The 16369-nt window shown below is 31.1% G+C and overlaps 2 protein-coding genes across 4 annotated transcripts in view; both read right to left on the bottom strand.

Annotated features, from left to right (window-relative positions):
• Nucleotides 1-596: 596 nt before the first annotated feature.
• On the bottom strand, nt 597-7512 carry LOC139095478 (lysosomal alpha-glucosidase-like). Its single transcript, XM_070646834.1, has 4 exons — nt 7339-7512; nt 6991-7184; nt 5148-5679; nt 597-4060 (listed from the first exon to the last, which is right to left on the bottom strand). Exons 1-4 carry the CDS (start codon nt 7388-7390, stop codon nt 2145-2147), a joined length of 2694 nt encoding a protein of 897 aa, XP_070502935.1. The 5' UTR covers nt 7391-7512; the 3' UTR covers nt 597-2144.
• Nucleotides 7513-13540: 6028 nt separating this feature from the next.
• The window catches only part of mbl (muscleblind), a 34541-nt gene continuing 31712 nt past the window's right edge, over nt 13541-16369 (bottom strand). For all 3 annotated transcript variants that reach the window (XM_070646847.1, XM_070646848.1, XM_070646849.1), the window contains 3 exons: nt 15517-15558; nt 13957-14080; nt 13541-13883 (listed from right to left, as the gene is read on the bottom strand). In XM_070646847.1, coding sequence (XP_070502948.1) covers nt 13843-13883; nt 13957-14080; nt 15517-15558 — 207 coding nt within the window. In that variant the 3' untranslated portion in view covers nt 13541-13842. The remainder of the gene's footprint in view (nt 13884-13956; nt 14081-15516; nt 15559-16369) is intronic.

Here is a 16369-nt window from a genome sequence, read left to right as displayed (position 1 = left end):
ATATCAAAATTGAAGAAAATCGAATATTTTTGATCAAATTCCTAAAATACGGCCTGTAAAAAATTCAGAATGACCCCTCAGTTAACCTCAAAATGTTCACAAAATATATCATAAAAGAATATAACAATAAATCACTATTCTAGGTGATTTAAATGGATTTTTTGTTAGTTAAATTAGAAAATTATGAATCTAGTCCTAACTACTAAAGCTACACAATGCCATAAACTAGTCTCAATGACACCATTATGTCGCCAATTCATATGAAATTTATTGATAAACATTTTTCAATTAAACGATTTGGCGCCAATAATTCAATTTTATGTCACTATGTCGCTCAGATTCATAAACAATTTAACAATCAAAATTCCATTTAAAGCCACAAACAACAACAAACAAAATAAAATCTATAATTAAGTAAAACTTAAATAATTTATCGGAATTTTGAAAATTTCGTTACTCGATATCACAAAGAATTAAAAAACAAAAAACACATTAATGATAATTATAATGATAAATAAAATATATTTATTAAAATTAATGAAATTGAAAATTGGAACAAAAGAATATAATAAAAATTGAATTTTAAACAGGTGCGACTGTTGCACTCAAAAAATGAGTAAAATATCATGACAAATTGAATCATATTTGAATTGAATAAAAATGTCGGTGAGCTCTGAGAGATTATACTCATCCTGGTAATGAATAAAATAATATTTACCTATTTATATAATGTAAATAAATTAAATAAGAATGAAAAAATGAAAAATCTTAAAAAAAAAATTAGAATTTAAATGAGATAAAAAATATTTGTTGGTCTAGTCTTTCAATGATCTTAAAAAAAATATTATTTTGATGATATATTAAAAATGAAAAAAAAAAAACATTTATAAAAATAAGAAAAAAAAAATGATGATACACACTATAAGAATTCTCTAACCCTAGAAATTTCATTTAATTCCTTTTAAGAAAAGTAAAGTGAAAAAAAAAGAAAAAAAAAAAACGATGGAAAGAAGAAAAGTAACTTGAAAAACAAGCACATTCAGTCTGTTTTATATTAAAGACTTTAAGTAAATAAAATTAAATGAGAAAAGAGAAAAAAAATGAATTTTTACTTTATAGAGTCGTTGTTAAATGATATCTAATAAAAAATTATGTTTTCAGATATTTTTTCATCCTTTTGCAGCTTTGTTGGTGTGGTTCATGGCTCTATACACTTTTGGTTATCTTCTTTTCAGTTCATCTAGTGTTACTTATCATCTATTATGCTTTAATGAACCTACTTAGTGTCTATCAAGTCCAATTAAGCTCTCTTATGACTACTAAGGCCTTGCTCAACTAGCCTCAAAACAATCTCAAGCTTACTTAATCTCCAACATGTCACTTAATCATTTTATGAACCTAATTAGCTCTTATTAACTTCACTCAGTCTCCACTAGTCATTTTTAATTGTTTTCGACATTTTTTGATCTTTTTTAGCCTCTTTTAGCCTTACTCAGTCTAAATGTTGTCTTTTGTATTTTTCTTAACTTTTTTTGATCCCTTTCAACTCTTCTTAGCATCAATTAGTCCCTAGATGACCTGTTTAAACATTTAAAACATTTTATGATCATGTGTAGGTTCATTTACCCTTATTATGTGCCCATAGGTCTTCAAAAACAATCTCATCACTACTTGACCCTATAAAACTCCCTTTAGCTTCACTTAATCTCCATCAAAAGCAGGTTTTTATTGCATCCTAGGATTTACTACCTTATTAATAGTTTAATCTTATTTATACATCAGAATATAGTCTGTTCGAGGTAAGTCTATCTTAGGATGTCCTAAAAAATGAGGGTTAATGACACCTAGGGCAAGAATTTCCAATCTCGGTCTCGAAAACTCATCAAAACCAATACTTTGGGTAGTCTAATCTAAAAACTAGCTTAATTAGGTCTCTAAATCCATCACCCTTGGTCTTTCATGAGTCATGACCTTTTTTAGTTCCATTCAGACCTTGTCATCCTATTTTGTCTCTTTCTCATTTTCACTTATCATTCCTAAGTCCTTCATCCATCCTCGGATCACATAAACTCATTTTACCTCCCCTCATTCTCTTTAAGAACTCCTTATCTTCATAATTACTGTACATCATAACCAAACAATCCCTAAATTAAAATACTAAAAATATCATTCCAGTCTACATTGCAAATATTTAAATCCAACGATAAATAATCATTACGATACATTTCCTTAAAATTCCCCAATCCATAAATTTTGGCAAACCGAAATTCACTTGAGGCGAACGGTTCCGGTCCACAAATTTCATTTCTTCTCTCACTGGGATTTTCGTCTGTAATTACAGTTATGTTGAGATGAGTTTCAGATGCTTCAAACTTTAACTCCATCCCCTTCACAATGATTTGCTTTCCTTGTGCATAACATGTGAAATTTTTGGTACACGAGAGAGCAACGATGAGGAGATTTGGTTGTAATCTTGCTTCCTCTGCCGACACTGATTCATGTGCAAGATTAAGTGCAATAATGTGACCTGCACGAATGAAGATTGGAATGTCATGCATAACGATTGAAAAGTGAGTTGAGTTTTGTGGCATTTCTAAGCCTGACCACATATCGAAATACTTTTCTGGAAAATATAGATTGACTTGAACAGTAAGTGGTTCCATTATAGGTGCAATCATAAGTGAGTCACCGAACATCAACTGATGGTTTGAGATTAATACAATCTCGTCGTCGAGAATTTCTGGATAGACATATCTCAATGGTCTTAATAAAGGTATGTCCATTGACATACACATCCTCATATAATTTAGTAATGCATATCTCGTACGTATTGCATGTACCATAATTCGTTGAGCATATTTTGTAAATTTTATTGGAATTCGATCCGAATTAACATAAAAGAGTGGCATGAAAATGGCAAATTGATACCATCGTATGCACAATTCTTCAGCTATATTGTCAATATTATTATTATCATCATCAATATTGATGCCATGACCCCAACTACCACTACCACATACTTCAGCACCATAAAATGACATTCCAATTAAAGAATAGAATACTGATTTATTGATAGTTGACTGAAAATTTGTCCAACTTGCTTTCTTAACTCTCATCAGCATTCCACACCATTCAGACGATGTTTCTCGATATGAGTCTGCAATGCATAACTTTTTACCATCATCATTTAAAGTTTGTTGAAAAACTTCAATCTGTTCTCGTCCATAGTTATTTAATTGATGGATTAAAGGTTCTCCGTTCACAACTTTTACATTTAATGGAATCAAGTTTTCAATTTCAGTCTCGATATTTTTTGGCTTAAATTTGAAATCGTCAATACTGCTAACTCCATTATGATATGGTAGATTTTTATATAGGAAAATGCCATTCGATAATTTGTAATGATGCTGTTGCTTTTGAGACATGAGTATTTCAGCAATTTTCGATGATTTCGTGATGTAATCAAGGTACAAAACTTTTCGATTTTCACTATAAAAACCAATAAAATTAGTCTTTCCATCGACATCCTTAAGAAATAATTCATCGCTCTTGAATGCATCATGTCGTTGTTGCTGTTCTGTCTCATCATCAGTTATCACCTCAATTGCGTTCAAACTCATGTGAATGACTAGCTTTTTATTATTTTTTCTTAGCTCTTCAATCTCATCACGATAGATGTTTGAAATAATGTCTGTATTATTTTGTGACATAAGGAGTACCGTGAATTCACTATCAATACAATGACTGTCAAATGGAATTATCTTTGAATTGATTAGCAATTGACTCAATTCAATTTTTGTACTAGTTTCATTGTATGGTAGATTTGTGTGACAATAATGCACGCCAAAGGACCAAAAATCATCTGGAAAGTAGAAGCTTTTTACAAAGGACTTTATTTGCTTGTAGACATCAGCGTATGTTGGACCAGTGAACAATTTCATTTTGAATGATGCACTGTAATATTGTTTTATGATGATTGTATTTGATTTTAGTATTTGAATCTCCGTTGGACTATCAATTGACTCAAAATGTAATCCATGGTAGTGTTTGGTTTTTGTATCTACAAAAATGGAAGTAAAGGAGAGATTAGAATATGTTGGAAGCGCTTTTGGGTTGATTTAATGATGATCAGAATGAATCTAAACATCTAACTAAATAAGGTCTTTAAATCAGACTTTGTGGATGGTAAGAGAACTCGTGGTAGACCGAAGAACTACTGGAAGGCGGAAGTCGGCGAAAGAACCAGTTGTAGGCGACATCTGAGGGAGGTCATGGATCACAGTTGATCTGTAAAAGCGAATAAGTTCAGTAAGAATGAATCGAAAGGCAAGGATGTTTGAAAATTTGAAACTTAACAATGGTTATTTTAATTATTTTCATATTTAGGCCATTAAATCTTTTATGCTATTATAGCATTAATGTTGATGGATAATTTATAATTAATATGAAAATAAATGCGAAATTTGACTTATCTGATGGATCGTTGGTCGTCTTATTATGTAACGCTTTTAGAAGTGAAGTTGCTTATTAGTAACGCTGGAAGCAGGATGGAGGTCATTTTAGTTTAATACGCAACACTTTTAGGAGGGAATAGGGGGAAAGTGGGTAGATTTGTTTATGGTTTCTTATTTAAGGATTAAAAACCTCTCAGAAAATCCAAATTTTGCCAAAAATAAAGGAGAGGCTGGTCTCCAGTAGATGACATCCTCCATTGGAGGCTTGCCAACTCTGGATGGAATATTACAGATACTGTCGTATTTCAACCTTAAAAGAGTCGCTGGCTTTAACTTGAAACTTCCATTTAGTTTTATTTGTTGAAGAGTCCGAAAGAATCTAACCCAAAATCCCCAAATAGTTCATTGAATCGATTATTTTCAAAAATCTAAATCATTTTGAACCATTTTCCCCAAAACAATCCCAATTCTCTGTCAGAAACAAATTTAAACAGCGCAAAACTCTCATAAATACACCGCCTAATCCCAATCATCATCATCATCCCAGTTCCCCGTCCAAAAAAAAATATAATCTTTAACAATTCAGACTCAAGTGCAACAATGATTGCATCCATTACAATAGCATGAAAATCTACTTCAATTGAACATATATATCAACAGAATGGATATAAAAACAATACAATACATACATACCATACGCTACGACATATGGAATGACAGATGAATGAACATTGTTGATTAAAATCCGATGACCCTCTTTCAAATCAGTTGTATCGAAGCCCATCAATTGTAAATCGTTGCTTCCTAAAAATATACTCCATTCGAAGTAATTCTCACTAACGATCAATGCACCACGCGTTGTACTAAAAATTGTTTCGTTATTTATCTTCCTTTTCACTTCAATAAATAACTCGGGACTGTATACTTTCCAGTTATAATTTGTATTATTTTTTGGACTCTTTGTGACATTATGCGATATCATCGATGGATTCCATAGCATAATTGATAAAATCTCATCACTTTCTTCGACAATATCTAATTTCATTGACTCATACATTAATGTCTTTAATGGAGAGACATCCTTTGTTGGCACAAATATATCGTCTATGCTCCAAGGACGTTCTGATTTCAATTTCAATTGATACTTTGATGGAAGGAAATGATAGCATCCGGTTGTACTGGAAAAGCAGCATGCACTTGCTTTACATTCCATTTCGGTGATATTCTATGCATAGAAAAAAAAAGAATTAAAAATAAACAATTGGATTAAATCCAGCGTGCACATATTGTAGAATATTTTATTTATGCATGCATGTTCATATAGAGCTTTTCAGCTGAAAAGTACTTTGCAGATTGTTAAAAATTGTATCAGTTCTAGGAAGGCAAAAAAAATGTATGAATGGCAATAATCGTTCACTGTTATTTCAATTGTGTATTATTGCCATTCAACAAATTACCGATGCAATATAATTGAAGTATTATCGTCTTTTATGCATGCAATATTCTTATTGGATGTAAAATTAAAATTTTTTTTAATTTTTGGTGGACGGTGTTTAATTTTTTGGAAACAGATTTAAAGAGGATTTAATTGATGGAAATGTGGTTAATTAACAGGAAAATTAGTGGGTATAATTTGATTTTTAAATGAGATTGGTGACCTTGATGAGCGATTCTGAGTAGCACAATGTAGCCGCGAAGAATGCTGCTATGTCAATGCGTAGACGTTAAGCCGTAGGTGTTTCCAGATGGCATAAATGACGGCTGTTTTTAGAATTTTCAAGAACTAACTAAAATTATCAGAACCTATGTTAAAGCTTTCGGAATCTTGGACTCATTGAATATTCTAAGACAGCTATCGACACCGACAAATCCAACACTAGAGATTGAAACCGATATCGAGACTAGATCCGTGACCGAGACTAAGTTTTGACAAATCGATAAATATCGAAACTGAGACTGGGGAAGTCTTGGCTTTAGTACTGAGAACTCTCTTTTCTTATAGACTGCAACACATAAATTGTTAGAAACATAACGACAGTCATGAGTTCGATTCTCATCAACATACTGATTTTTATACTGTATTTTAAGGAACGTCATGTGTTATACTGAATAAATTGACTACTTTATTTGGACTGATCATGCCATCAGTTTTTGATGATATGCTGTCTTAATATCAAGTCTAACTCCTAACTCGAATACCAAACCGGCATGATTCTGACTTGGTTGCCATATATATTTGGTTTAAATTTGATACAATTCCAGAGCCACGTCGGTTTGGTTCCTTATTTTGGTTCAATTAATCGAATTGCGTTATTCGAGCATATGTAATCTGAATTTCCAAATAATCATCCAAAATAACACTGATTCTTAAATAGACATAATTTCAAGTCCAGCAGCTGTTTGTCTAAGTACGACAAATTGTATCGACATTGTAAATTTCACTATAGTGCATCCTCAAATCATCGACGACATTAATCATCCTCAAAATTATTCAACTAAAAACCTATCAAACTCAAAAATTGTAAAGTTTCCATACCTCGCCATTCCCGCACGGAACTTGATAGATGTAAGGATGTGAGCAAATGCCAGAATCATCGATTTTATATTCAGCAACATCAGTATAATAAAAATATAAGTAATCGAGAAGAGGAACTAGCATGCAAAATATTCCAAGTGCAAGAAGAATTCGAAAAGTTCGATTTAGTAAAATGATGTGAATTATTGATGGTTCTGCAAAAAAAGAAAGGAACACATTTTCAATCGAAAAAAATATTGAACAGCGAGAGATGTGGATTGAAATTTATGTAATAAAATAAATCAGTGAGAAGATTTTTTCGTGAAATATTTGAATCTTGAATCAATTCAATTATTCTTGCGTACTTACTTGACATATTCCTTGGTATATGGAACTCGTTTTTCACAGCTTTTCCATTCATATTGACGTTATTATTTTACAATCTAGTCGAGTGTTAAAAATTGTGGAAAACCGCAAAAATTTAGGTCGATATTCCCAAAAAAAAAATAGAACTAATGACGGTAAAAAGAACTATAAACAATTTGCTCGGCTGTGTGAGCTGTTTTGAAGATATCTCTTTGAAACACCCGAAAAAATACAAGCCTCAATTTTATCATTTTCATTGTACAACATAACAACATCAAGATAAGATAGTGTCGGAGCATCAAAAAATTTAAAACTTTCGTTGAAATTGTTTTGATTTTTTTTAGTAGTATAGTAATAGTTATGAGTGGTGGATGAAAGGAAATGGGTCTGTTCAGGGGATTGGGACTTGATAGAAATGTGTGGTTTTTGAAGTTTAATTGGTTTTGAAAATTTAAATTAAAAATTAGAACTTTTGAAAAATTGAACAAATTTAAAAATTGAACTAAGAAAAGTTGAAAAATTTGAAAAATTGAACTAAATTTGAAAATTGAACTAAATTTGAAAAATTGAACAAAATTTGAAAAGTTGAACTAAATTTGAAAAATTGAACAAAATTTGAAAAATTGAACTAAATTTGAAAAGTTGAACTAAATTTGAAAAATTGAACTAAATTTGAAAAAATTGAACTAAATTTGAAAAATTGAATTTAAATTTGAAAAATTGAACTAAATTTGAAAAATTGAACAAAATTTGAAAAATTGAATAATTTGAAAAATTGAACTTAATTTGAAAAATTGAATCTTAATTTGAAAAAATTAAATTAAATTTAAAAATTGAACTAAATTTAAAAAATTAATTTAAATTTGAAAAATAAATTTAAATTTGAATAAATAATTTAAATTTGAAAAGTCAAAATAATATTGAAAATTGAATTAAAATAACTAAAAATTCAAAAGCATTTATTTAAATTTGAAAAAAAGTAAACAAAAAAATTCCAAGAAATTTCAAAAAGCTACCCTAAAATGTGAGAAAATCCAATTCCAAGATAAACACCCCCTGCAACGATCCAAAAAAAAGAAAAATTTAATTTTCATGAATGAGCAAAACAAGCTTGAACAGTCATAAGGCCTCTCTTTTCTCGGAGTTTTATATTAAAAGCTTATAACATTCTTATCCGAGGATATATTTTTGTTTATTCAGAAAACAACCTATAGCAAAACTCAAACGATAATCTCAAAAGTTTTTTTTTTTTTTTTGTTGAATATTTTCCGTCTTCAAGTTAATATCATGTGCAATTTCTGTGGCTGAAAAATAAATAAAGCCTTTAATTTATTTAATTGAAACCAAAAAAATTTTTTTTTATCTTTTTTGAAAGTTTTCAATATTTTTATTTTTTTCCTTCGTCTCTTCTCGTTTTTTTTTCATGTTTTCTTAATAAGAAAATCAGTTATTATAACAAATAATTTTTTATGATATAATTTATTAAATTACATAAGTTTAAGTTAAAGTCATTTTAAGACTGGAACTAGATATTTAAGAATAAAAATTTAATTAATTTGTATATAAAATGTAAATAATTTTTTACTTATTTTCATGATTTTTCCTTCATATTTTTTCATTATAAACAATTTTTTTGAATTTTTTGTGTGTGCCACGTGGACTTATGTTCCTTTTTCAATCTTTAATGGAGATTATTGAACTTAAAATCAACTAAATAAGTTCCCAAAAGTACACAACCATGTTGATATTCCTTTAATATAGCTCAATATTCACACCACAGAGACTGTAATTCCTCGAAAATTCAGTTTCCACACCGACAAGAACTGCTTACAGGTTGATAACAATTTTGTGTTTTTCGTATTTGTTAATCCAAACACTTTTTTTGTTTTTGCTTACAGTTTTGTTCATCATGGACAAATTAGACCTCATATAAATTCATTGGAATAAAATATTCAGTGAGCAAACGAAACAAAATTAATGGAAGTGCTCGGTGGTAAACAGAGGAGTGCTATGATGTTCTAAATGGTTGTTGGATACTAGTTGTGTATTGAAAGCATTTTCTAAATATTTTGGTGTCATTTGAATGCTATAATGATAAGGTTTTCTTGTTGAATTTGTCAATTTGACACGATATTGGGCATGAGACGAAATAAGCCGAGCATTACCCGAGACGAGACGAACTAGACCCGAGACGAGTCGAACAAGACCCGAAACGAGTCGAGCTAGATCCGAGACGAGTCGAGCTAGATCCGAGACGAGTCGAGCTAGATCCGAGACGAGTCGAGCTAGATCCGAGACGAGTCGAGCTAGATCCGAGACGAGTCGAGCTAGATCCGAGACGAGTCGAGCTAGATCCGAGACGAGTCGAGCTAGATCCGAGACGAGTCGAGCTAGATCCGAGACGAGTCGAGCTAGATCCGAGACGAGTCGAGCTAGATCCCAGATGAGTCGAGCGCGAGCGACACCCAAGACTAGTCGAGCGACACCCGAGATCTCATAAAAACCCTTTTAAAGACACCTCTACATCTCATTAAAGCTTCATATTCTGACTCTATCAAAGTCTACCTTATTTTTCAACTATTTTAAATCAGGTCAGTGATTATCTTCAGCTACAAACTTTCAGTCCAACATCATAAAACCACATATTCATCATAAAAAAATTTTCTCAGAAATTTGAGCTTCATATATTTTCGAATAACATGAGTTGCAAGGTTAAATTGTGACAGAATATATGGAAAATGAAAAGGGATACTTTATCACACACAAAAAAAAATTGATATGCCAAATTTTTTACGGTCTACTAGACATTCTCATATAAAATTCATCTTTTTGTTCAACGAAAGTGTGAGATTTATGAGTGAATTAAAGATTGAATGACAACAAGGTTCTAAGTGACAGAGCATTAACCTTGTTTGCTGGGAGGTTATCGGGGTGTAGTTTTGAGGTTAGGATTGTTTATTTTATGTAGTTTGGGATGGATATTCGGGAGATTTTGTGCAAATTTTGAATATTTCTTATTTTTGGGAGATTAGAAGCTGATTCTTTCAATTCTGGTGTATACTCCAGAGGCGTAGCAAAGATTTTGGAGATTTTGGGAGTTTTGACTTGAAGAACAACTAAGAGGGTTTGACCCCAAAACTTCCCCTCAATACACTCCTAGTGACAAGAGCTAGACTAGAATGGGATAAACTTAAGGAAATTCCAGATTATAGTCTGTTTGGAGTCTTAAATTGAAGATTGCATCTGAGGTGAATGACGAAGGTGAAGGAGGTGACGGAGTTCGAGGGGTGGTTTTGAGGTCGTCACCCTCTTGTGGACAAGATTCTTCAACGTTCTTTGAACTAGCTCTTTAAAATTGAATCAAGTAACTCCATCAGTACAATACTCGACTACATTACTAAGTAGCAAAAAATTGCAAATTGATTTACTAGGTTTCAAACTCATGCTCGCTATGCCACAGCGATGCAGTATATAATCTCATTAGTCCAAGCATTCAACTCTCTCCACCACTACGTGATATAACTCGTAAATTTCATTTTTCAGCATAAAACCCACAATTATTCAACTTAAATTCCTGTCAAAAATCAAAAACCGTCGGCATCTGCCAGAATTTTTTAAATATTTTACAGCATCACCTCATAATTAACACACAAAAAAGAGTTCACATCATTGTGTCTTTAATTAACACGAAATCAGGTGACTTTATTGAGATAAAAAAATTCCTCAAAATTCTTTTGTGGATTCTCCATTGTACAGGAATAAAGTGAAAAATATGCAAAATCACTTTCAATTGAATTGTTGATTGTGACCGAATTTCATTAACCTCAGCAATTTTTTCTGTTGGATATAAAATCAGTTTTTGGTGCTGTCGATGTCTTCATTATTTACCATTTTCACACTTAAATATAGTGGAAATGAATTAACATATAAAATAAAATTGGGAATCGATAATTCGATTGAAAAAGGAACCGAGTCGCTGTGAATCTACTGATAGATACTTAAGTGATATTACAAATAAAAAGTCAGAACTCTATTTTTGCTTAAATTTGATTTTTCTTATCTTAATTGTGAAATATTTTTTTTTATCGTACTCTATTTTTATTTCTTAATTTTTTTTTTGCACGTTTCAAACTTGAATAAATTTTTTTTAGGAATGCTCATGATTCTATCAATATAAATTGTCAACAGTCTGATGTTTACTTTTTCTTATCTTATCAATTTTTTACTTTATTTTATTTTATTTATTTATTTATTTTCCTTAATTACAAATTGAATTTTATCATTATTAAAGTTGAAATGAATTTTTTTTTTGAGTGAAATTAGATATCGAAACAAAAATTATTTACATGTTCGTGCTTATGGTTAAATTTTTGAAATTAAACTTGATCGATTAAACATAGGGCAAAAATACAATTTTTAAAAACATTTTCTAACAAATTTATTTTCAACTTTTCATCATTCTTTTTATGTGTCTGTGTAATGTCGCACCGCGGTTATTAAAACTTTTTTTTTTATTATTATTTTAATAATTTTATAATTTTTTTTGTTTTATTGTTAGGTTTTTTTAGATTTTTTTAATCTATTTTCTTCGTTGGTGTCAAGTTTAAATGGCAAAAGTCGAGATTTTTTGAAATAAAATTTAAATTTTTTAAAAAATTTAATAAAAATTGAATTTTGAATAAAATTGATTTTTGAATGAAAAATGTCATTTTTAAATTAAAATTTAAGAACTGAGAATTAAGAATTTATGACAAAAGTTCACAAAACATTGTCGGATGAAGGTTCGATTCTTATTTGGGTTAAAATAGTTCAAATTTCCAAAAACTTCTTTCAATTTCTAAAATATTTAATATTTTCGTTGTTTAGCGACACTAGCCTGTCCAGGATACAACAGGACTATTATTAGCTCCAGAATTTAGCATAAAACTAGTCAAATAGAGCCTAAATACTCAAGGATGTATAAAAATTTGAGAAAAAATGAAGCCATTTATGTCAAAAAATACTAAATTTTGTTGAAATTAAAACTTGAAAAAATATTAAAAAAATATTTTAAAATCTTCAACTTAAAGCAACATAAAAACATTTCCCGACTATTTGACCAGCTTGACTACTGGTATGTAGTGTGTGTATGTGATTTTATGCAAGTGATTTTATTATCATTTATTATTGCAGAACTTTCATTATTTTCACGTCATATTTTTTGTATGTTTTAATTCCGTCTCTCACTTAATAACCACCTACCTTATATTATGTACAATACAATTCATATATTGTATTTAAAAAAACCTTCGTTTCCGGTCTGCGTGTTAATGTGTTAACCATATGAGAACTTTTTTTTTTTTATTTCCACTTCATTTTAATATTTTTTTTTTCATTTCTGCATAAAAAAAATTATTATTATTTTTTGCTTGCCGATGTGCTTATGAATAAACACATCTACAATAAGTGGAAGTGAGAGATGCAATTTTTATACCATTTTTCGTCCATTTCAATATAATGTTTTAATAGACCAATGTATTTTAATTAATTTTTAATTTTATTGTTTTAAATTGTTAATAATTTTTTTTTTTTGAATATAATTTTTTATTGCCACCGTAATCTGATGACCGTTTCGTCGCTTTTTTATTTCCCATTCTCATTTTTTTTCCAATACGAAATATTGGAACCACATCCTATATTCATCCATATCATATGTATAATTTTTAAAATATTTTTTTTTGTTTTATTTTATTTTAATATAGAATGTGTTGCCTATCAATATCAATTCACTGTTTGCATTGCAAATGAAATTACAAATATGAATTAATTTATTAGTTATTAATTTTTGGGGAATTGTTCATAAGTGATGTATATTGACTGGTATATTGACTGCTGAGCTATGACAATAAACTAGTTACTAGTGTGGTATGACACTAGTGTGCCACAACACTAGAGTGCAATCACACTGAGTGCAACGACACTAGAGTGCCACGACACTAGAGTGCCACGACACTAGAGTGCCACGACACTAGAATGCCACGACACTAGAGCGCCACGGCACTTGAGTGCCACGACACTAGAGTGCCACGACACTAGAGTGCCACGACACTAGAGTGCCACGACACTAGAGTGCCACGACACTTATGTGCCATGACACTAGAGTGCAACGACACTAGAGTTCAACGACACTAGAGTGCCACGACACTAGAGCGCAACGACACTAGAGTACCAAGACACTGGTGTGACAATATACCAGTGTGTCACGATACATGTGTGACATGAACCTGGTGTGACACCACATTAGTGTGACACGTCATATGGTGTCTTGGACAACTTTCACCTCACAACTCTACAATAATCTACTTTACTTCTTCTATCAATCTTAAATCAATACACATCACCCATGAACAGCCCCATTAATCATCATTAATAATTATTCCATAAAATTGCACCCATCATCGATAATTTATATTGCAACACTACCTAGTCATTCATTCCCATCACATATCAAACTCAATCTACATCCTTTTACTTCCCTTGAAGTTGGAAATCTTGTAGTTTATAAATATCTGTTCAGGCAAAAGAGAAAGAGAAACAAAAAATTAAATTCAGGAACAAGTGTTAATCATCATTATTACTCACATGAGATGGGTACAAATGGCTGTTGCATATGCATAAGTTGTTGATAATTTGTTGCACTAGGTTGGTAAATTGGAATGCCAGATTTTTCAGCTGCGGACCTTTTATAAGGCACCATGCCAGGAATCTGTTAATAAAAGAAAACATTAATTAGTAACTCATTAGTCAACTGTGTCTGCATCTGTATGTGGTGGAGGTTAATTAAACACGTAAGCATGCACAATTTTCACTCAACCGAGATTTTAATCGAAAAAGGTTTATGAATCTCAATGGTGTTTAAATTTGAATATATTTTGTTGAGAAATGTACTTCAAGCTAAGGACTCAATGAATATTATAGCTTCTAGTATTTTTGAGATTTGGCTTTAAGTGTGTACATTAGATTTTGAGTATTTTTTCAAGCAAATATTCTAGATATAAAAACCCTCAACAACTTTTTTTGTTTGAGGTTAGATGAGCATGTGCTTTTTTGATGTTTGAAAGTTATATGAGTGAGCTGACATAGAGTCCTTAATTTGCGTTTTTTTTTTGAGAAAGCGTTCATAAATGATGCTAATCTGAAGCATGTACTTAGTCAGAAGGGTAAAATGGGGGCAAATTTCCCTAAGGTTACACTAAGCTTGTATTTAGCTATAATATGCACTTAAGACAGTGTCACACTTGGAATTGGTAATTGACAAGCGGTAGCCAGCAATAGAGTCAGCTTCAGGAGCTGATTGAGGAAGGACATATATCATACTTGATCTGTACGGCCAGCGAAGTAAGTAAGTAAGTAAGTAAGTATGCACATAAGAGCTCCAAAAATCCAAGAAAATGAACTATTTTTAAGTTAATCGATCCAAAATCCGTACCCAGAGCAACATGACTCTAGCAGTGATTTGGTTCAAATCTAGCACCATGCTAGAGTCAGGTCAGTCTGGGGCTGGAAATTGTATCAATTAACTAACTTGTACTACTCGGGTTAAAGACAATTAGACTCAATTAGGCCTTCTAATCTTCATTCTTACTTGATTTTGGTTCAAAGTTCAAAAGAGACCGAATTCCTAACTCGGTTTGGAATATCTTTTGAGAATAGGACTTTATGTCAAGGATATGGAGCAAATCGATTCCCTAACAGCACGCCATGTTTTCTAGAGCATTGCTTCATCACCGTATTAATGGTAAGACACAAAGTTACCCTAGCGACAACTTGAAAAATGTGGTTCGCTGCATTATGTCACTCGGGATAGCTTTATGACCATTTTCTAGTCATATTTTGACCAATTCCACATCTTTGCTTCATAAACTGCAAGCTAAAGTAGAATTGAACAAAATAGTAATCGAATATTTGCCCAACTCTAAACTAAATCTACCAACTCAAGCACCATAGCCTTTAAAGAGTCAAATTCACCATCATAAGTGAACAATCTCCTCCAGAAATATAATAGCAATTCATTATGATTCAAATTTAAAGATATGCATATAATCAAATTAGAAAAGACACAAGACACATACAAAGCAGTAACAATCAGATATATTCTATCAAATTAACGATCCATAAATAGTATATAGGACATAAACTTACATAATTTTCATAATATATAGATCCAATAGTTTTCATATCCATCTGAAATTAATAAATGTGAGAAAAATAAAATTTTTGGTGAGATAAAATATGATTTACAATGTAAATGAGAGTGTTTAATTAATCATGTTTGATTGTGAATACTGAATACATAAATAAAGTACAAAATAACGGAAACCATAAGACATCATGTCAATAAAACTCAAAAATAATTACAGGAAAATAGTTCTATTAAGCATAGAGGATATGATGATGGGCTAAAGACAAATTTTTGTTCTGTCCATTAATGTCTATTTATAAAATGTTGGAATTGCGTAGAATTCTAGTAATTCTGTATCTATCAATACAAACGTCAGTGTCAATTTATTTTTAGAAGTTGTTTGCAGAAAACCTACACAAATCTATATCATAAGGATAATTAAGTGTGGCGTTAATGAAAATACGATAATCGATGCGGAAGTAAGTACAGTCATATCTACTTTCAATGTCTATTTTTAGTCGTAAATTCTTTTGGTATCAATTGCATTTGTCAAGTCCTACAGGTATCTACATATATGTATAAGGATTAAGGTTGAGTAAAGGTGTGAGTTTGATTGTAATGCTTGTCAGGAATGCAAGTGAGAATTTTTGTGTAAAGTCAATTAAAGTCAACTAGCTCGATTAAAGTCAGTTAAGCTCGGCTAAAGTCTGATAAGCTCGACTAAAGTGTGCTCAGCTCGACAAAAGTCTGCTCAGCTCGACTAAAGTCAGCTCAGCTCGACTAAAGTCAGCTCAGCTCGACTAAAGTCAGCTCAGCTCGATAAAAGTCAACTCAGCTCGACTAAAGTCAGCTCAGCTCGACTAGAATCTGCTC

Source organism: Chironomus tepperi, unplaced genomic scaffold, assembly GCF_022539635.2.
Source record: "Chironomus tepperi strain 1889 unplaced genomic scaffold, CSIRO-AGI_Ctep_v1 contig_364, whole genome shotgun sequence".
Taxonomy (NCBI): Eukaryota; Metazoa; Arthropoda; class Insecta; order Diptera; family Chironomidae; genus Chironomus; species Chironomus tepperi.
This window is presented reverse-complemented; position numbering and strand designations above follow the sequence as displayed.

Excerpts from the sequence above, each read along its gene's own strand:
- LOC139095478 (XM_070646834.1), bottom strand. The coding sequence starts at position 7,390 with ATGAATGGAAAAGCTGTGAAAAACGAGTTCCATATACCAAGGAATATG. Across the intron at positions 5,680-6,990 it reads TTCCGTGCGGGAATGGCGAG|AATATCACCGAAATGGAATG; the intron begins GTATGGAAACTT and ends TTCTATGCATAG. Across the intron at positions 4,061-5,147 it reads TCCATATGTCGTAGCGTATG|ATACAAAAACCAAACACTAC; the intron begins GTATGTATGTAT and ends CCATTTTTGTAG.